The sequence below is a fragment of the Idiotropiscis lumnitzeri genome, chromosome 10, assembly GCF_059441095.1.
Source record: "Idiotropiscis lumnitzeri isolate Australia: NSW breed Sydney's pygmy pipehorse chromosome 10, RoL_Ilum_1.0, whole genome shotgun sequence".
NCBI classification, from domain to species: Eukaryota; Metazoa; Chordata; class Actinopteri; order Syngnathiformes; family Syngnathidae; genus Idiotropiscis; species Idiotropiscis lumnitzeri.
This window is the reverse complement of record NC_142400.1, coordinates 20,070,261-20,091,471: the sequence shown is the minus strand read 5'-3', so window position 1 is coordinate 20,091,471 and position 21,211 is coordinate 20,070,261. Positions and strand designations below refer to the sequence as shown.

Sequence of the window (21,211 nt, the reverse complement as noted above, 5' to 3'; positions counted from 1 at the left end):
ACGCTCACGCTCACGCTCACGCTCACGCTGACGCTGACGCTCACGCTCACGCTCACGCTCACGCTCATGGTTCTTGTCGTGATTGGTTCCGTGTTTTGCTCTTGCGTGTTTTTTGGTTTATTGTTTGATACTACCAGCTACTTCACGGCTCGCTTTTTGTTATCGTTCGCATTTGGATTTGTCTTCACCCTTTCGTGGTAAGCAATTATTCGTTTTTCGGTTTCCTTGCCTTGCAAGCGCTTTTTGTTATCTCGTGATTTATTTCCTGGTGTGACTGCGTCCACCAGCGTTTTTCGTTCCGTCTATTCCGGAGGTTGTAATTATAGAAACCTAATAGTATACGAAATTGATAAGAGAATACTCCCTATAGTGATTTTGTAATTTTGCTTGACGGTCATAATAAATACCTTGTTAACATCTCTTCCTGTGTCAGCGCTTAAGCCCAGGCTGGAAAGCGGTCCTGACATTGAGGAGAAAAATGTAACACCCCAAATACCAGATACCCCACAGAAAAGCAATCAGGTCTATGATGTCTAGCGCAGTGAGTAATGCATTCATGTTTATAGTGAATTGGGGAAATCAAACAACCACTGAGCAGGTGAGTGAAAAAGTATAGAAGGGTTAACTCCTCAGATGTCAACCTACACTTCAGAGAAACGCCCTCTATTCAGCACAGGAATGTGCATATTCTGGATGGAGAAGACTGTCCAGGTAGTCAGCTGCTTGACCGACCCAATTCCTGATAGACAGAAAGAGTAAACGAAGCAGCGGCAGCAGACAGCAGAGTGGCGCAGCGGAAGCGTGCTGGGCCCATAACCCAGAGGTCGATGGATCAAAACCATCCTCTGCTATCACATGTCACACAAAGGCTTTCGGTCCAACTGTCCATCTTGATGAGAAACTAGTTTAGATGTTTACTTTAGATGTCGCACATGGGATGCAACCTTTTCCACAGTTCATCTGTATGCGTTCTATTTGATATACAAGGAAAGAAAGTCGACCAAATGCTACAGGAACGCCCCACTGACACAACATACGGCTACACTTAAAAACCGGAAACATCCTTAAACAAAGGTTTTAACACGCCAAATACCAGATACTCCACAGAAAACGCTGACAGGAATGCCCAGTGGGCGTTCTTGTGTCCTAACAGTAACAGTAACAGCAGCCGGACCCTTCTCCAACATACGCGTACACTTCAAAACTGGCAACACCTTGAGTGTCACGATCCGTCTGTCGTGGTTGCAGCTAAGTGGGCGTGGTCCGACGACGCTCGTTCCTGGAACCGGCCACGAGCGAGACGCGCTCACGAGCCACGCAGCTGCAACTGATCAAGACTCTGATTATTGACTATTTAAGCCACCGACGCGGTCATACCCGCGTCGGATTATTATCCTGCCTTGCTCATGCTCATGCTCATGCTCATGCTCATGCTCATGCTCATGCTCATGCTCATGCTCATGCTCATGCTCATGCTCATGCTCATGCTCATGCTCATGCTCATGCTCATGCTCATGCTCATGCTCATGCTCATGCTCATGCTCATGCTCATGCTCATGCTCATGCTCATGCTCATGCTCATGCTCATGCTCATGCTCATGCTCATGGTTCTTGTCGTGATTGGTTCCGTGTTTTGCTCTTGCGTGTTTTTTGGTTTATTGTTTGATACTACCAGCTACTTCACGGCTCGCTTTTTGTTATCGTTCGCATTTGGATTTGTCTTCACCCTTTCGTGGTAAGCAATTATTCGTTTTTCGGTTTCCTTGCCTTGCAAGCGCTTTTTGTTATCTCGTGATTTATTTCCTGGTGTGACTGCGTCCACCAGCGTTTTTCGTTCCGTCTATTCCGGAGGTTGTAATTATAGAAACCTAATAGTATACGAAATTGATAAGAGAATACTCCCTATAGTGATTTTGTAATTTTGCTTGACGGTCATAATAAATACCTTGTTAACATCTCTTCCTGTGTCAGCGCTTAAGCCCAGGCTGGAAAGCGGTCCTGACATTGAGGAGAAAAATGTAACACCCCAAATACCAGATACCCCACAGAAAAGCAATCAGGTCTATGATGTCTAGCGCAGTGAGTAATGCATTCATGTTTATAGTGAATTGGGGAAATCAAACAACCACTGAGCAGGTGAGTGAAAAAGTATAGAAGGGTTAACTCCTCAGATGTCAACCTACACTTCAGAGAAACGCCCTCTATTCAGCACAGGAATGTGCATATTCTGGATGGAGAAGACTGTCGAGGTAGTCAGCTGATTGACCGACCCAATTCCTGATAGACAGAAAGAGTAAACGAAGCAGCTGCAGCAGACAGCAGAGTGGCGCAGCGGAAGCGTGCTGGGCCCATAACCCAGAGGTCGTTGGATCAAAACCATCCTCTGCTATCACATGTCACACAAAGGCTTTCGGTCCAACTGTCCATCTTGATGAGAAACTAGTTTAGATGTTTCCTTTAGATGTCGCACATGGGATGCAACCTTTTCCACAGTTCATCTGTATGCGTTCTATTTGATATACAAGGAAAGAAAGTCGACCAAATGCTACAGGAACGCCCCACTGACACAACATACGGCTACACTTAAAAACCGGAAACATCCTTAAACAAAGGTTTTAACACGCCAAATACCAGATACTCCACAGAAAACGCTGACAGGAATGCCCAGTGGGCGTTCTTGTGTCCTAACAGGAACAGTAACAGCAGCCGGACCCTTCTCCAACATACGCGTACACTTCAAAACTGGCAACACCTTGAGTGTCACGATCCGTCTGTCGTGGTTGCAGCTAAGTGGGCGTGGTCCGACGACGCTCGTTCCTGGAACCGGCCACGAGCGAGACGCGCTCACGAGCCACGCAGCTGCAACTGATCAAGACTCTGATTATTGACTATTTAAGCCACCGACGCGGTCATACCCGCGTCGGATTATTATCCTGCCTTGCTCATGCTCATGCTCATGCTCATGCTCATGCTCATGCTCATGCTCATGCTCATGCTCATGCTCATGCTCATGCTCATGCTCATGCTCATGCTCATGCTCATGCTCATGCTCATGCTCATGCTCATGCTCATGCTCATGCTCATGCTCATGCTCATGCTCATGCTCATGCTCATGCTCATGCTCATGCTCATGGTTCTTGTCGTGATTGGTTCCGTGTTTTGCTCTTGCGTGTTTTTTGGTTTATTGTTTGATACTACCAGCTACTTCACGGCTCGCTTTTTGTTATCGTTCGCATTTGGATTTGTCTTCACCCTTTCGTGGTAAGCAATTATTCGTTTTTCGGTTTCCTTGCCTTGCAAGCGCTTTTTGTTATCTCGTGATTTATTTCCTGGTGTGACTGCGTCCACCAGCGTTTTTCGTTCCGTCTATTCCGGAGGTTGTAATTATAGAAACCTAATAGTATACGAAATTGATAAGAGAATACTCCCTATAGTGATTTTGTAATTTTGCTTGACGGTCATAATAAATACCTTGTTAACATCTCTTCCTGTGTCAGCGCTTAAGCCCAGGCTGGAAAGCGGTCCTGACATTGAGGAGAAAAATGTAACACCCCAAATACCAGATACCCCACAGAAAAGCAATCAGGTCTATTATGTCTAGCGCAGTGAGTAATGCATTCATGTTTATAGTGAATTGGGGAAATCAAACAACCACTGAGCAGGTGAGTGAAAAAGTATAGAAGGGTTAACTCCTCAGATGTCAACCTACACTTCAGAGAAACGCCCTCTATTCAGCACAGGAATGTGCATATTCTGGATGGAGAAGACTGTCCAGGTAGTCAGCTGCTTGACCGACCCAATTCCTGATAGACAGAAAGAGTAAACGAAGCAGCTGCAGCAGACAGCAGAGTGGCGCAGCGGAAGCGTGCTGGGCCCATAACCCAGAGGTCGATGGATCAAAACCATCCTCTGCTATCACATGTCACACAAAGGCTTTCGGTCCAACTGTCCATCTTGATGAGAAACTAGTTTAGATGTTTACTTTAGATGTCGCACATGGGATGCAACCTTTTCCACAGTTCATCTGTATGCGTTCTATTTGATATACAAGGAAAGAAAGTCGACCAAATGCTACAGGAACGCCCCACTGACACAACATACGGCTACACTTAAAAACCGGAAACATCCTTAAACAAAGGTTTTAACACGCCAAATACCAGATACTCCACAGAAAACGCTGACAGGAATGCCCAGTGGGCGTTCTTGTGTCCTAACAGTAACAGTAACAGCAGCCGGACCCTTCTCCAACATACGCGTACACTTCAAAACTGGCAACACCTTGAGTGTCACGATCCGTCTGTCGTGGTTGCAGCTAAGTGGGCGTGGTCCGACGACGCTCGTTCCTGGAACCGGCCACGAGCGAGACGCGCTCACGAGCCACGCAGCTGCAACTGATCAAGACTCTGATTATTGACTATTTAAGCCACCGACGCGGTCATACCCGCGTCGGATTATTATCCTGCCTTGCTCATGCTCATGCTCATGCTCATGCTCATGCTCATGCTCATGCTCATGCTCATGCTCATGCTCATGCTCATGCTCATGCTCATGCTCATGCTCATGCTCATGCTCATGCTCATGCTCATGCTCATGCTCATGCTCATGCTCATGCTCATGCTCATGCTCATGCTCATGCTCATGCTCATGCTCATGCTCATGCTCATAGTTCTTGTCGTGATTGGTTCCGTGTTTTGCTCTTGCGTGTTTTTTGGTTTATTGTTTGATACTACCAGCTACTTCACGGCTCGCTTTTTGTTATCGTTCGCATTTGGATTTGTCTTCACCCTTTCGTGGTAAGCAATTATTCGTTTTTCGGTTTCCTTGCCTTGCAAGCGCTTTTTGTTATCTCGTGATTTATTTCCTGGTGTGACTGCGTCCACCAGCGTTTTTCGTTCCGTCTATTCCGGAGGTTGTAATTATAGAAACCTAATAGTATACGAAATTGATAAGAGAATACTCCCTATAGTGATTTTGTAATTTTGCTTGACGGTCATAATAAATACCTTGTTAACATCTCTTCCTGTGTCAGCGCTTAAGCCCAGGCTGGAAAGCGGTCCTGACATTGAGGAGAAAAATGTAACACCCCAAATACCAGATACCCCACAGAAAAGCAATCAGGTCTATGATGTCTAGCGCAGTGAGTAATGCATTCATGTTTATAGTGAATTGGGGAAATCAAACAACCACTGAGCAGGTGAGTGAAAAAGTATAGAAGGGTTAACTCCTCAGATGTCAACCTACACTTCAGAGAAACGCCCTCTATTCAGCACAGGAATGTGCATATTCTGGATGGAGAAGACTGTCGAGGTAGTCAGCTGATTGACCGACCCAATTCCTGATAGACAGAAAGAGTAAACGAAGCAGCTGCAGCAGACAGCAGAGTGGCGCAGCGGAAGCGTGCTGGGCCCATAACCCAGAGGTCGTTGGATCAAAACCATCCTCTGCTATCACATGTCACACAAAGGCTTTCGGTCCAACTGTCCATCTTGATGAGAAACTAGTTTAGATGTTTCCTTTAGATGTCGCACATGGGATGCAACCTTTTCCACAGTTCATCTGTATGCGTTCTATTTGATATACAAGGAAAGAAAGTCGACCAAATGCTACAGGAACGCCCCACTGACACAACATACGGCTACACTTAAAAACCGGAAACATCCTTAAACAAAGGTTTTAACACGCCAAATACCAGATACTCCACAGAAAACGCTGACAGGAATGCCCAGTGGGCGTTCTTGTGTCCTATCAGTAACAGTAACAGCAGCCGGACCCTTCTCCAACATACGCGTACACTTCAAAACTGGCAACACCTTGAGTGTCACGATCCGTCTGTCGTGGTTGCAGCTAAGTGGGCGTGGTCCGACGACGCTCGTTCCTGGAACCGGCCACGAGCGAGACGCGCTCACGAGCCACGCAGCTGCAACTGATCAAGACTCTGATTATTGACTATTTAAGCCACCGACGCGGTCATACCCGCGTCGGATTATTATCCTGCCTTGCTCATGCTCATGCTCATGCTCATGCTCATGCTCATGCTCATGCTCATGCTCATGCTCATGCTCATGCTCATGCTCATGCTCATGCTCATGCTCATGCTCATGCTCATGCTCATGCTCATGCTCATGCTCATGCTCATGCTCATGCTCATGCTCATGCTCATGCTCATGGTTCTTGTCGTGATTGGTTCCGTGTTTTGCTCTTGCGTGTTTTTTGGTTTATTGTTTGATACTACCAGCTACTTCACGGCTCGCTTTTTGTTATCGTTCGCATTTGGATTTGTCTTCACCCTTTCGTGGTAAGCAATTATTCGTTTTTCGGTTTCCTTGCCTTGCAAGTGCTTTTTGTTATCTCGTGATTTATTTCCTGGTGTGACTGCGTCCACCAGCGTTTTTCGTTCCGTCTATTCCGGAGGTTGTAATTATAGAAACCTAATAGTATACGAAATTGATAAGAGAATACTCCCTATAGTGATTTTGTAATTTTGCTTGACGGTCATAATAAATACCTTGTTAACATCTCTTCCTGTGTCAGCGCTTAAGCCCAGGCTGGAAAGCGGTCCTGACATTGAGGAGAAAAATGTAACACCCCAAATACCAGATACCCCACAGAAAAGCAATCAGGTCTATGATGTCTAGCGCAGTGAGTAATGCATTCATGTTTATAGTGAATTGGGGAAATCAAACAACCACTGAGCAGGTGAGTGAAAAAGTATAGAAGGGTTAACTCCTCAGATGTCAACCTACACTTCAGAGAAACGCCCTCTATTCAGCACAGGAATGTGCATATTCTGGATGGAGAAGACTGTCCAGGTAGTCAGCTGCTTGACCGACCCAATTCCTGATAGACAGAGAGAGTAAACGAAGCAGCTGCAGCAGACAGCAGAGTGGCGCAGCGGAAGCGTGCTGGGCCCATAACCCAGAGGTCGATGGATCAAAACCATCCTCTGCTATCACATGTCACACAAAGGCTTTCGGTCCAACTGTCCATCTTGATGAGAAACTAGTTTAGATGTTTACTTTAGATGTCGCACATGGGATGCAACCTTTTCCACAGTTCATCTGTATGCGTTCTATTTGATATACAAGGAAAGAAAGTCGACCAAATGCTACAGGAACGCCCCACTGACACAACATACGGCTACACTTAAAAACCGGAAACATCCTTAAACAAAGGTTTTAACACGCCAAATACCAGATACTCCACAGAAAACGCTGACAGGAATGCCCAGTGGGCGTTCTTGTGTCCTAACAGTAACAGTAACAGCAGCCGGACCCTTCTCCAACATACGCGTACACTTCAAAACTGGCAACACCTTGAGTGTCACGATCCGTCTGTCGTGGTTGCAGCTAAGTGGGCGTGGTCCGACGACGCTCGTTCCTGGAACCGGCCACGAGCGAGACGCGCTCACGAGCCACGCAGCTGCAACTGATCAAGACTCTGATTATTGACTATTTAAGCCACCGACGCGGTCATACCCGCGTCGGATTATTATCCTGCCTTGCTCATGCTCATGCTCATGCTCATGCTCATGCTCATGCTCATGCTCATGCTCATGCTCATGCTCATGCTCATGCTCATGCTCATGCTCATGCTCATGCTCATGCTCATGCTCATGCTCATGCTCATGCTCATGCTCATGCTCATGCTCATGCTCATGCTCATGCTCATGGTTCTTGTCGTGATTGGTTCCGTGTTTTGCTCTTGCGTGTTTTTTGGTTTATTGTTTGATACTACCAGCTACTTCACGGCTCGCTTTTTGTTATCGTTCGCATTTGGATTTGTCTTCACCCTTTCGTGGTAAGCAATTATTCGTTTTTCGGTTTCCTTGCCTTGCAAGCGCTTTTTGTTATCTCGTGATTTATTTCCTGGTGTGACTGCGTCCACCAGCGTTTTTCGTTCCGTCTATTCCGGAGGTTGTAATTATAGAAACCTAATAGTATACGAAATTGATAAGAGAATACTCCCTGTAGTGATTTTGTAATTTTGCTTGACGGTCATAATAAATACCTTGTTAACATCTCTTCCTGTGTCAGCGCTTAAGCCCAGGCTGGAAAGCGGTCCTGACATTGAGGAGAAAAATGTAACACCCCAAATACCAGATACCCCACAGAAAAGCAATCAGGTCTATGATGTCTAGCGCAGTGAGTAATGCATTCATGTTTATAGTGAATTGGGGAAATCAAACAACCACTGAGCAGGTGAGTGAAAAAGTATAGAAGGGTTAACTCCTCAGATGTCAACCTACACTTCAGAGAAACGCCCTCTATTCAGCACAGGAATGTGCATATTCTGGATGGAGAAGACTGTCCAGGTAGTCAGCTGCTTGACCGACCCAATTCCTGATAGACAGAAAGAGTAAACGAAGCAGCTGCAGCAGACAGCAGAGTGGCGCAGCGGAAGCGTGCTGGGCCCATAACCCAGAGGTCGATGGATCAAAACCATCCTCTGCTATCACATGTCACACAAAGGCTTTCGGTCCAACTGTCCATCTTGATGAGAAACTAGTTTAGATGTTTACTTTAGATGTCGCACATGGGATGCAACCTTTTCCACAGTTCATCTGTATGCGTTCTATTTGATATACAAGGAAAGAAAGTCGACCAAATGCTACAGGAACGCCCCACTGACACAACATACGGCTACACTTAAAAACCGGAAACATCCTTAAACAAAGGTTTTAACACGCCAAATACCAGATACTCCACAGAAAACGCTGACAGGAATGCCCAGTGGGCGTTCTTGTGTCCTAACAGTAACAGTAACAGCAGCCGGACCCTTCTCCAACATACGCGTACACTTCAAAACTGGCAACACCTTGAGTGTCACGATCCGTCTGTCGTGGTTGCAGCTAAGTGGGCGTGGTCCGACGACGCTCGTTCCTGGAACCGGCCACGAGCGAGACGCGCTCACGAGCCACGCAGCTGCAACTGATCAAGACTCTGATTATTGACTATTTAAGCCACCGACGCGGTCACACTCGCGTCGGATTATTATCCTGCCTTGCTCATGCTCATGCTCATGCTCATGCTCATGCTCATGCTCATGCTCATGCTCATGCTCATGCTCATGCTCATGCTCATGCTCATGCTCATGCTCATGCTCATGCTCATGCTCATGCTCATGCTCATGCTCATGCTCATGCTCATGCTCATGCTCATGCTCATGCTCATGCTCATGCTCATGCTCATGCTCATGCTCATAGTTCTTGTCGTGATTGGTTCCGTGTTTTGCTCTTGCGTGTTTTTTGGTTTATTGTTTGATACTACCAGCTACTTCTCGGCTCGCTTTTTGTTATCGTTCGCATTTGGATTTGTCTTCACCCTTTCGTGGTAAGCAATTATTCGTTTTTCGGTTTCCTTGCCTTGCAAGCGCTTTTTGTTATCTCGTGATTTATTTCCTGGTGTGACTGCGTCCACCAGCGTTTTTCGTTCCGTCTATTCCGGAGGTTGTAATTATAGAAACCTAATAGTATACGAAATTGATAAGAGAATACTCCCTATAGTGATTTTGTAATTTTGCTTGACGGTCATAATAAATACCTTGTTAACATCTCTTCCTGTGTCAGCGCTTAAGCCCAGGCTGGAAAGCGGTCCTGACATTGAGGAGAAAAATGTAACACCCCAAATACCAGATACCCCACAGAAAAGCAATCAGGTCTATGATGTCTAGCGCAGTGAGTAATGCATTCATGTTTATAGTGAATTGGGGAAATCAAACAACCACTGAGCAGGTGAGTGAAAGTGTGTCGACGGGTTATCTCCTCAAGTCAAAACTCAGCTGTCAACCTGCACTTCAGAGGAACAGCCATCTATTCAGCGCAGGAATGTGCATATTCCTGATGGAGAAGGCAGTCCAGGTCCTGTCAACTGCTTTTCCAACCCAATTCCTGTAAGACAGAAAGTGTCAACTATACCTCGCTGAACCGACAGCAGTGTGGCGCAGCGGTAGCGGGCTGGGCCCATAAACCAGAGGTTGATGAATCGAAACCATCCTCTGCTCTCTCGTTCAGTACCTTACACCCACCCTCCTCAGGTGGTGCCATGGCTTTTGGTCTAAGTGTTCATCTTGAAGAGAAAATAGTTTAGATGTTTCATTTCTTTTTCACTGCATTGAAAAAAATCCGCCTTCATTCAAAGTGCCTCATATAGCAGCCCATAACCCAGAGGTTTATGGATGGACAACCATCCTCTGCTATTTGAAGCAGGTTCCTAATTATCTTGGGCCAACCCTTTGGATGTCCTGCAAAGGCTTTCATTCCAAGTGTTGATCTTTATGAGCAAATCATTTAGATCACAGGTGTCAACCTCATTGCCCGCAAAGGGCAAATCATGAGATGTCAACTTTCTGTTTCTAGCATATTTTCTTCCCTCTTGACAACATTGAGATATGAGATATTGCCATTTATTTGTTACCAATCCTCGCCTTTTGAACAAATAATTACCTACTGGCTTCTGATTTCAAAAGTGGCTTTCCATTAATTTGTTGTGTATATGTGATAATGTAAGGTGATCATAACGGCTCTCTGAGGGAAACTATAACAACGATGTGGCCCGCCCAGAAAAATGAGTTTGACACCCCTGGTTTAGACCTTTGGACCTTGCACGTGACAAGCAACCTTTTCCAGTTCAATCACTTAGCGTTTAAAAATATCCGCCTTATTACAATTTTAACATGGACAATGAGAGACCATAGGCACCTGAGGGAAGACCTCAATAAGTGAGGTTACCCCAGCTGGTCCATTGTGAACAATGCATCTAGTTACAACAGGGACAACAGCAAGATAGGTGAGAAAGACAACAGTGACACAAACTATGATAGTATTTCTGTATATGTCACATATGTCTGAAAAGCAACAATAACAACAAATCAGAGTACATTATTTCAACAGTTTCGGAGAAGGGAGTTGTGGGATTTTGAACTACTCATCAAGTGAGACTTGAGCCCAGATCCAGCGCCTTAGACCGTTCAGCCACACTACCCAGGATTGGAACTTTGAAAATTTAAGACTGTTACATCCGAGCGAAGGGATCCCCAGTTTTTCCCATAGGAGCCACCCTTTATATCAAGGACATGGAAAGGCGGACACGGAGCTCTTTATTTGGTTAACATTAGTTAAAATCAGAGTCCAAGAAATTTAAACCTTCACAAAGTGTTTTAACACAGTGTACTCCATAAAGTTTCCAATGTCAATGATTATAATTGGCCTTTTTGGACTGTTATGCCCATGTTCGAGATAACGGGGTCACCTGTGTTGCAGTTAACAGAAAACCCACACTAACTGACAACTTTTTACTCATGACACCCACTGGAAGACACACTGGCTGTTATCACAACCCTACAACTCACACCTGAGAATGCTCCATGTAGCCCACAAGCCAGCGAGAAAACATAGGCACCAAAGGGAAGACCTCAAAACCTGAGGTTACCCCAGCTAGTTCATCTAGTTCCAGAAGGTAGACGGTGGATGAGAAAGAAGAGTGACAGAAAAGAACAATATTGACTTTGAATATATGTCAGTTCTATTTGAAATGTAGCAAAAAAAAATTCCCACTGACACGACATTCCAGAACACTTCAAAGCTCACAGCACCCTGAGGCAAAGATTTTTGTCAAACACCCTTTGGATGTGCAAAGGCTTTTGTTCCAAGTATTGACCTTAATGAGATAATAGTTTAGATGTCTCATTTATTTGGATGTTAAGCGAGAGAAGCGACCTTTTCCACAGTTCAATCACTTTGCATTGGAAGAATTCGCCTTTATTACATTTTAACATTGACAGTGTATGTACACGCTATGTTGGCATTCCAGTTCCATGCGTGAAAAGCAAATCTGTTCAAATTTGGGGAGGAACTTTGACGGGACAGAATAAATTTGTGTGGCAAGACAACAATATAAGGCACATTAATTCAACTGATGTCTGATTTTAACCCTCACCTCAAGTGAGATTGTAGCATAACGTTTGCATCTTAGTGCGCTTGGCCACATACCTGAAATAAAGGAGCTGCAGAGAGGAACTTTGAAAATTTAATACTGCATCGTCCGAGCCATAGGATCCCATTGGAGCCAAAAATTACATCTAGTATATGGAAAGGCGAACAGTGAACTCTTTAAGTGAATGAGTATGCTATCAGGGGGGGTTGCTTCTCATTCAAGTGAATGGACGATCTACCCGAACCACATTACTAAGCCACCTCATCTGGTCGTTCGAGATACTGAGGGTCAGCAGTTCTGATCGGACAAGGGTAAAGTTCTACCAGGGGTGGGCTCCTTGATTATGATTTTTTTTCTCTCATTGTCATTGTTGATCAAAAACAACAAATAATACAATACATATAATATGGGGGGGTCACTTATGTGAATATTACAACTACTTTTGATTCGTCCATCCATCAATTATCCGACACGCTTATCCTTCCAAGTGTCGTGGGTGTGCTGGAGCCTATCACAACCGTCTTCGGGCAGTGGGCAAGTACAGCTCGGACTGGTTGCCAGTGGGGTGGATGTAAAACCACACCACACAAACTGCCTCCAAATAAATTGCATTTCAATTAACATATACTCATATGCCTACATACAATTAAATGGGTTTACTGCATCGTAAAAAAAAAAAAAAAAAGGAAAGAAAAAAAACTTCTCCGTAAGTTTATTCATGTTACGTGACTCCGGACGACGGTTAATTTTAAAAATACTTTATTTTATGCATTCTGCATATGAATGATTTGCAGCATTTAGGATCCACATATAATACAGATATACCATATAAATTATATTTGAAATTTTTATAAAACTTCATATGGGCATATATTATAAACAATGAAATATTAAGAGTGCATGTTTTGCATGTATTTTATCCATATTTATAATGGCTTTTTCGTCATACATCTGGTTAGGAAGTCCTACATGGACCTCCAGTAGCACTGATGAAAAATTGTGGCCCCCTCCAGAATTTACGTTGTCCATCCCTGTATTTTGTATTCATGTCATCGTCAAGGCATTATGTCCGGAAAGAGCCAATTAAACAAGCAGTGCGAGAACAGGGTCTTGTTGATGTAAATACTCAAGTTCCTGAGTTATGATAAGGCATATCCAACTGATACTGAGCAGAGCACAAGAGTGAGGATGAAAACCAGAAGGACAGTGACTCCCAACAACAGGACATTTGTTTACAAAATGCTTTTTGACATAGAGACTTCATTCTCAACATTCAACCTTCCCCATTTTATACCTCCTGTAGACATTTGTTGAGAGTGGATGCGTATAGTTATTGTCAAAGAAAACGTTGCACTCTGTGCCATGTTTTTAAAAAAACAAATTAGAAAATGCACTTAAGCTACACTTGAGGTTTGTTCTGGAAGCAGCCAAGTACAAGAAACACTGATCAAAACAGTTATCTGAACATTATTTGAGATTTCAATTTTAATTCACTTTGCACAATCTGATTTCATGAAATACTGTTTGCTTGTTCTATTTTACGGCTCTCTTGAGATTTAGGCGGCACAGGGGCCGACTGGTTAGCACCATGGCCTCGCAATAGGATTAGTGCAGGATTTGATTCCGGCTCGGGCCATCCTGTGTGAAGTTTGCATGTTCTCCCCATTCCTGCATGGGTTTCCTCCCACATGGTAGCGCAGCTGGTTGTTTGCCTTTGTGTGCCCCGTGATTGGCTGGCAACCAGTCCAGGGTTTACCCGGCCTACTGCCAACATTTGATGTGCAGGATTCTGCAGTGTAGTTAATGAACTCTGTTGTAATGCCATTACCACGCCGTCACATCATATTGAAGCACAGGGACACCAAGTTGTCATATATTCAATTTGGTCATCGCTATAAACGTGTTGACACAATTCGGCAGAATACTTCACATCAAAATTACATTCAGAACTATTAAATGGTATCTGTGTAACTTTTTACCATACCATTCACAGTCATGGGCTCACCAAATAAAATACACGCATTTAAATGGGTTAGCATAGTGGAAAGTAATATTACTTTCCAAACTTGCCCAACAAACTCACAATACAAGCAGGAACAAATCTAAGTAAAAAGCAACATTTAGAATTGTGAATTCTAAATCTAAATCTTAATAGACTGTTGTATTTTTGTCATTGTGCTACTTAGATCTAATTTTAATGAATGAGCTGTAGGTCGGCAATATCCTAAATTGCTATTAGCTATCGAACGAGTGCAACTAATAGAAGCGACACGAGAAAGAAAAATGCATATTATGTCAAATTAAGATCAGCTCAGTATTGGATTGAAACTTTCTTCCTACTAGTATGGGTGAATTGGGCAAGGTGTGTGTGTTGCATTTCATGAAATCCCGATTGTGAATGAAGTGATTAACAATGACTTATTTCTCGGCCATGTGAATATGCTGCTTGACATTCTCGGAGTTGCGAGCTGAGGTGTGCTCATGTTATCTTACTGCCACCATCTCCTGAGTCCTTGAGTCACCCTGGCCACTCCACCCAAAGTTTCTGGCTTGGCCCCAAGGTTTAATAAATCTTTAAATGCACAGAACGTTCAAATCCTTGAGTCCCCAAGTAGTACGACAGAAATGATTTCCGTGAATGTGCATGTGTTCGTTCAACACAAGGGGGCAGTATTTCTGTTTGATCATGACATTGTTGCAATCACTGAGTTTAAGGTCTTGCAGTGTCAACAGTCTGAGTGTTGTGAATCAACAATTTTAAATTAATTGGGGGTAACCATAAGAAATGGTAACCAACTTAAAAAAAACAGGTACTCTTTCAAGGAAATATGATTGACAAGGGCCGTCTATTTATAGGGATTTTAAGACGTCATGATGTCTAAGTCACCACCTACTGTCTATGCTCTCGATCTCTATTATTATTGCCTGTGTGTGTTTCTCAAAAGCGAAACAATCGTATTCACTACCAATAAGAAGCCACTTAAAGCCAGCTCAACCTGTTTGTGTTTTTTTTTTTTCTTCCACTGCAGAAATGTTTCATTGGAATCAAAGGCTTCTCACAGTCATTCTCTGCCATTCACCTGAAAGAAGAAGGAAGATGATGAATATGTTTGATTTTCAGTCATTTTATTATTGGTTAGACTTCCTGCTTTAGAAAAGAAATTGGGCAGAAGTTTAGCGATCATCAGTTAAGAGGTGTTCAACTGGAAAGCTTTTATTCAAGGTTAGTTGTGTTTTTTAAATTCTTCCTAAAGGTTTGCATGAAACTAGAACACATTCTTATTTGAAAATATCAATTTAAAAGGAACTCACTTCAAGTGGAAATAAACAGGTTTTGTTTATGTGTATCCCGAAAGCAACTTCAATAAATGTGAAAATGCATAAATATGACCAGTTGCATTATCAGCAGCGGGGTCAACAGAGTTTTCAAGGTACTACCAGCCATAACATTCACACACTACATATTGTTCAATGCACTGAAAGCTCACGTATCAGTAGGTTTATAGTTTTACTTTGCAGTCTCCCGCCAGTTCGACAATGCAAATGAGAGTCTGCTTACAGTCGCCTTAAGTAAAAGTTGTGGTACTAAATAAATGAATGAATTCATTAAATACAGAAGAGGATAGTCCAGAGTGTAGTCCACCTTATGCCCCAAGTCAGCTGGGATAGAGTCCAGCACAGCACGACCAAAGTATTGAAAATTGATGGCTGCATGGATGCACAGTGCAGTACACTTTCATTTTCACTTTTGCATGATTTAAGATGATCTTTCTCAAACATGAATAGCATGACAGGACTATATAATATTGTCTGTTGTTACCATTATGATCTGAAGTCGCCATTTCCACATTTTGACAGATTGAAAGGAAAATACAAAAAGGATGAGGAAGAACATTAACCTGTTGCTGCTGATCTTGATCCACATCTTCATACCCTCATCAGGCATGCATTTTTCAAAACTTTATTTGTATTTAACTTTGACACTTTCCTGATTTCTTATTGTTTTGCATGTTTGTCCCACTTAAATAGTTCCCATCATCAAATAAATTTAGAAATTTGTCAATGGCAACCTAATTAAGCACAAAAAGCATTTTTTAAATTAGGGTTTTTATTAATTCCAAAATCCACATGGCCCAGTGAGAAAAAGTGATTGCCCCCTAAAATTTAAAAACTGTTTGGGCCACCTTCAGAAGCAACAACTGAAATCAAGCGTTTTTTGTTTTGTTTTTTTTAGCACTGGCGATGAGACTTTTAGATCTCTATGAATAAAATTTGACCCACTCTATCTTGGAGAATTGCTTTATTTTTATCACTCAAAGCAAGCCATTCAGGTCCGGAAGTAGTGAAGCTGCCCCAGACCATCACACTGCCAACACCATGTTTGACTGTTTGGTGTGATGTCCTTTTTCTGAAATGTTGTTTGACAGGTACATCAGACGTAACGAGACACATACCTTCCAAAAAGCCCAACTTACATTTTGTCAGTTCATAGAATATTCTCCCACAAATCTTCGGTATAATTCAGATTTGTTTTGCAGTAAGGCAAGCCTTAATGTTATTTTTGATCAGCAGTTTTTGGCTTGGAACTCTGCCAAGGAAGTGATCTTTGCCCAGTCTCTTCCTCATTGTTAAGTCACGAACACACACCTGAGGCGAGGGAGGCCTGCAGTTATTTAGTGGTAATTTTTGTAAACTGGCCACTCCTGGGAAGTTTTTCAACACTGTTTCAAACTTTCTCAGTTTGTGATTAATGGCTCCCTCCGTGATTTGCTGAAGTCCAAAAGCTTTAGGAATGATTTGGTAACACTTTCAAGACTGATTTACTTTATTTCTTTTCTGTTCCTGAATTTCTTTGTATTGGGTATTTTGCTGCAGCTTTTTTAGATCTTAATTTTGTCAAACAGTCTCTGTTTAGGTGTCTTCTTGATTGAACAGGTCTGGAGGTAATCCGGCTTGGGTGTGGTCAGTAATCATGAACTAAGAAATGTGTTTAGCTATGGTCGATTCAAGATTTAACAATGAATGGGGGACAAGCACTTTTTGACATCCAGGGTCCATTAGTTGAATATTTTCCCTTAATAGATCATATCACCATTTAAAAAGCATTTAATTTAAAATGTGTTGTTTTTGTATGATCTTTACGTTTGTTCTTATTCATTAAAGGGATAGTCCTGAGGGGATGGTCCATTTTCCAATAACAAGCTCAGTTTATAAAATAAGTATTCTTTTTTTTTCAGGAAAATGATATTAGCATGTATTTTCCATTTGATCTTTATATCTTTATTTTTAGATGAAACAATACACAATATAAAACTAAGGAGTTTAAAAACACCTTCTGGTAATGAGCATTATGGCCACGCCCCCCTGCCCTGACTCCATGTCTTGGTGGACGACACAGGAGGGACAGATCACAATTTGTCCATTCAAAGTCATTGTAAATACCTCACTAATAACGTTTAAATAACACCACCAACCTGTCTCAAAATGTATGCGGATATCTCAAGTTGGACCCACTTCAACCTCTGAAATAATCATGAAACCAATTAGCCTTTCCATGGCTGACTTAAAAGAGAATGAGCAGTTTAGCTCCTGTCATGTCTTGTGTTTTTTCTTTAACAAGTCACCAAGATATGTAAAGACAATGCATTGCAAGCATCTTTTCATAAGGTTAATTGTTTGTAGGTGGTCATATGTTACAATTGGAGCCATAAGCGTGAACTTGACTTCCTTTTTTTCACCATTGCAGGCCACGCCTACATCAATCGTCCGTAAATTATGCGTCGAACGCGGCCACACTCAGCTGTGGAGTCAGCCGAGGTCAATCAACTGTCCCTTTAAAGTGCAGAAACTATGCAAAAAAAAGAAATAAGAATTTTAGAAAGTAGTGAATACTTTTTTCATGGCTTTGTATACACTGTACATATCTTTTTGTCACTGTAAACTTTTACCTTTAAACTTTGACATTGAGAACATGTATTTCTTCCACCCCTTGCAGCACAAAATACAACCAACCAGATCTTGACACGACCAGTAGATGTCTCCGTGTTTGTTGGGGACCCGGCCGTGTTTACCTGTGGTGTGCCCGAGTCATCTCCTGTTGTGACCTTCACCTTGTTTGGTGATCACGGCAATTACAGCTTCACCTGCCCTGGTGGACATGTGGAAGATATCCCCCAGGTCAGAAAGCAATGAGAAACCTTGTTTCGCCATTAAGAAAACTAATCTAAATGTAAAGTTTTGATGTCAGGGCTAATAAAGGCTTTAAAGAGAGAGAGAGGGAGAAGAGATGCTGTACAGTGCAAGCACCTGATTTTGATGTCCCTAAACATTTTAGGTTGGGGGTGGTTATTTTGACAACATATAAACACACGTCGACCACAGAAGGATGCTGCGTCCTCATAGACCTTCATATTGTTTGAAGGCCCTTCGTGCTCCCTCTCAAGTGGATGCCCCGGTAGCCCACCGTGTCAGCTCCACCATTTGCATACCATTGCCAATGGCATCCGTAGCACGCTTTGTCACACTACTCCACCAAATAAATGATATTCATAAGTTGATGAATAGGTGAAGAATGATATTTAAACTAGACTTTTAAGACCTGCAAGAATAAGTGGTAATGTTTATTTACTGTCCTGCCATGCAGATTTATTGTATTTGTGAACACGGATCGTTTTGACAGTACAGTGACATGAAAAAGTGTTGACCTTGATTTATCAGTCATTTGCCATCCTTAAATGTTTTAGAAACTCCATCCATCCATCCATCATCTATACCGCTTCTCCTCACTAGGGTCGCGGGGGGTGCTGGAGCCTATCCCAGCTATTTTCGGGCAGTAGGCGGGGGACACCCTGAACTGGTTGCCACCCAATTGCAGGGCACAAACTTTTAGAAACTCAAATAAAGAAAAAAAACAACCAACATAAAGAAAAAGTGCAATTTCTAAATGTGCTTACTTTTATCATGGTATAAAGCATAGAAATAACATTTGAATTTTTGCGAGCTTGTTCACATAGAAATATATTTATTTAATATATGCAGTACCCAAGGGAGGGGTGGGTAACTGGCTGCATGCAAACAACTTTGGAAATGTAAATTGCCCTGAATTAATTTTTCTAATACAAAATTGTTTAGATTTTTAGTTCAAATTTCCCCCCGAATATTTTTCCTCAATACTTTTTTCCATTTCTCTTGTTTCTTTTGGGGGGAGAGGAGCAAACACACATTATCTGGGGGGAACTTTATATTGGCAGTTTATCAGCATTTTTCTATAGAATTTTGGGGGATTATAAAAATATTTTGTTTAGTAGTGGCTATTTTTTGATTGTTTTAAAATGGCATTTTTGTCATATGAAGGTTAGGAAGTACGTGGTCCATGTGGCACCCCTATACCACTGCTGAAATTGTAGGTCCCACCAGCATTTAAGTTTCCCATTCCTCATCTGTTATTATTATTATTATTATTATTATTATTATTATCATTATTAATAATAATATTATTAATAATAATAATAATAATAATAATAATAATAATAATAATAAATCCAATGAAGAAATGATACCATTGCAGCTCTTGCGAAATGGCTTCCTCTTAAAGGATAGCTGAGGTATATCTTTCATTTCAACTCTCAGTACACAAACACAATCTACTTTTGACTTAAAGATTAAGAATTTCAATGATGCAATGTTTATTAATTTTATGCCCTCATCTATTTCCTTAGGCTCTTTATGGAAGTTGCCAAATAAAAGAAGGACAGTCAGTGGCTGTGTGGACCTTCAAAGGAACTTCTAATTCAGACAATAACACACAAGTTGTTTGTCAGCTGCCAAATGGTTTTGACTCCTCTACTGCCATCTTGCGTATTCAGGGTGAGGACTACTTTGCAATTCATCCATCCATCCATATTCTGTATCGCTTGGGTCATGGGTGAGCTGGAGGCTATCCCAGCTGACTTTGGGCAGAAGGCGGAGTAGACCCAAAAGTTTCGAGCCAATCACAGAGCATATATAGAAAAACAACCATTCAAACTCACATTCACACCTATGGCAATTTATTTTTCAATGAACCTAAGAAACATGTTTTTGATGCGTGGGAAGAAGCAAAAGTGAGTTCCTCACAAGCACATGCAAACACCGCACCCGAAGGCCTGAATTCAAACAGCCAACCTCAGTGCTGCCAGGCAAATATGCTAACCACTCATAGTACCATGTTGCAAAAAACATTATCATATCACACGTTAACTGTTAACAAAACACAAATCTTAAAGACTGAATTTAGCAATCGTTTCCATTTTCCATTTTTTTCTTTCTCCCCACTATTCCCCACTAATGTCTGATGTGATCATTCTTAGATAATGGACTTAACCTGGCTATCCTCATTGGCTGTGCTATTGGGGGCTTCTTTGGTACAATCATCGTATTTGCTTTGTCGTACATATTATTGCAGCGATCTCAGGCCTTCCAGAAATGTTTCCGTAAGTAGTGGTTCAAATCCAAATAAGCTCCAACATGTTTACTTTTCAGAAATATGATGACCAATTATTTTAGACTCCGTGATCATGAAAATTTATTGACATTTTTTTCCTTGCAGGAGGCAAGGAAGATGAAGAAGATACATTCTCAATTATAACCAAGGATGTTGCAAAGCAGAAGAAATAATGACGTAATTTTCCCTGAATAACCTTCAAAACAACAAATGATCAATCAAATCAGAATTAGCATCAATAATCCGTAGCATTTGTACCAATGTGAATGGTAAAAAAAGGCCTACATAATAAAGTATCAAAAAATCTCCAATGATGAAAAAATGCTTTTTTTCTGTGATTTCATTAAAATAGAAGTAATTTAAACTACATACTAAGCAGTTCAAAAGAATACAACAAAATTGTTATGAATAGGCTGAGGGATCATTGAAGGGTTTGGTTTAGGTGTGGGACAGTGCTTGGAAGTGACAATTAGAGTGTAGTGTTTACTGACCCCTCACAGAAAAATGTTCTGTTTAAAATAAACACATTCAAATATCATATTTTGATGATTTATTTAAACCTTGAATTGGAATGTGATGCATTTCCAACCAAGTCTTTCCATCTTAAAAGGACAACAAAAACACGTTTAAATCCTTCCAAGTGTATGTAGGGCACATTTTTATGTTGTTTTAGTCGATCTCGGCGATTCCCAGTACAATGAAGTTCAATTTTGTTTGTCTTTTTTTTTTTTTAATGATTTCCTGTAGACACATTCTTTTATGGGATTGTCAAATGTAGACCAATGCGCTTCAGTCTACT

The 21,211-nt window shown here is 42.0% G+C and overlaps 1 protein-coding gene across 1 annotated transcript; it reads left to right on the top strand.

The window, feature by feature from the left end:
• The first annotated feature begins 14,916 nt into the window (after positions 1-14,916).
• LOC148329610 (uncharacterized) lies at positions 14,917-20,950 on the top strand. The gene is made up of 6 exons (XM_088306046.1): positions 14,917-15,153; positions 15,789-15,872; positions 17,926-18,107; positions 19,649-19,796; positions 20,279-20,401; positions 20,518-20,950. Exons 2-6 carry the CDS (start codon positions 15,812-15,814, stop codon positions 20,583-20,585), a joined length of 582 nt encoding a protein of 193 aa, XP_088162172.1. The 5' UTR covers positions 14,917-15,153; positions 15,789-15,811; the 3' UTR covers positions 20,586-20,950.
• The last annotated feature ends 261 nt before the right edge of the window (positions 20,951-21,211 follow it).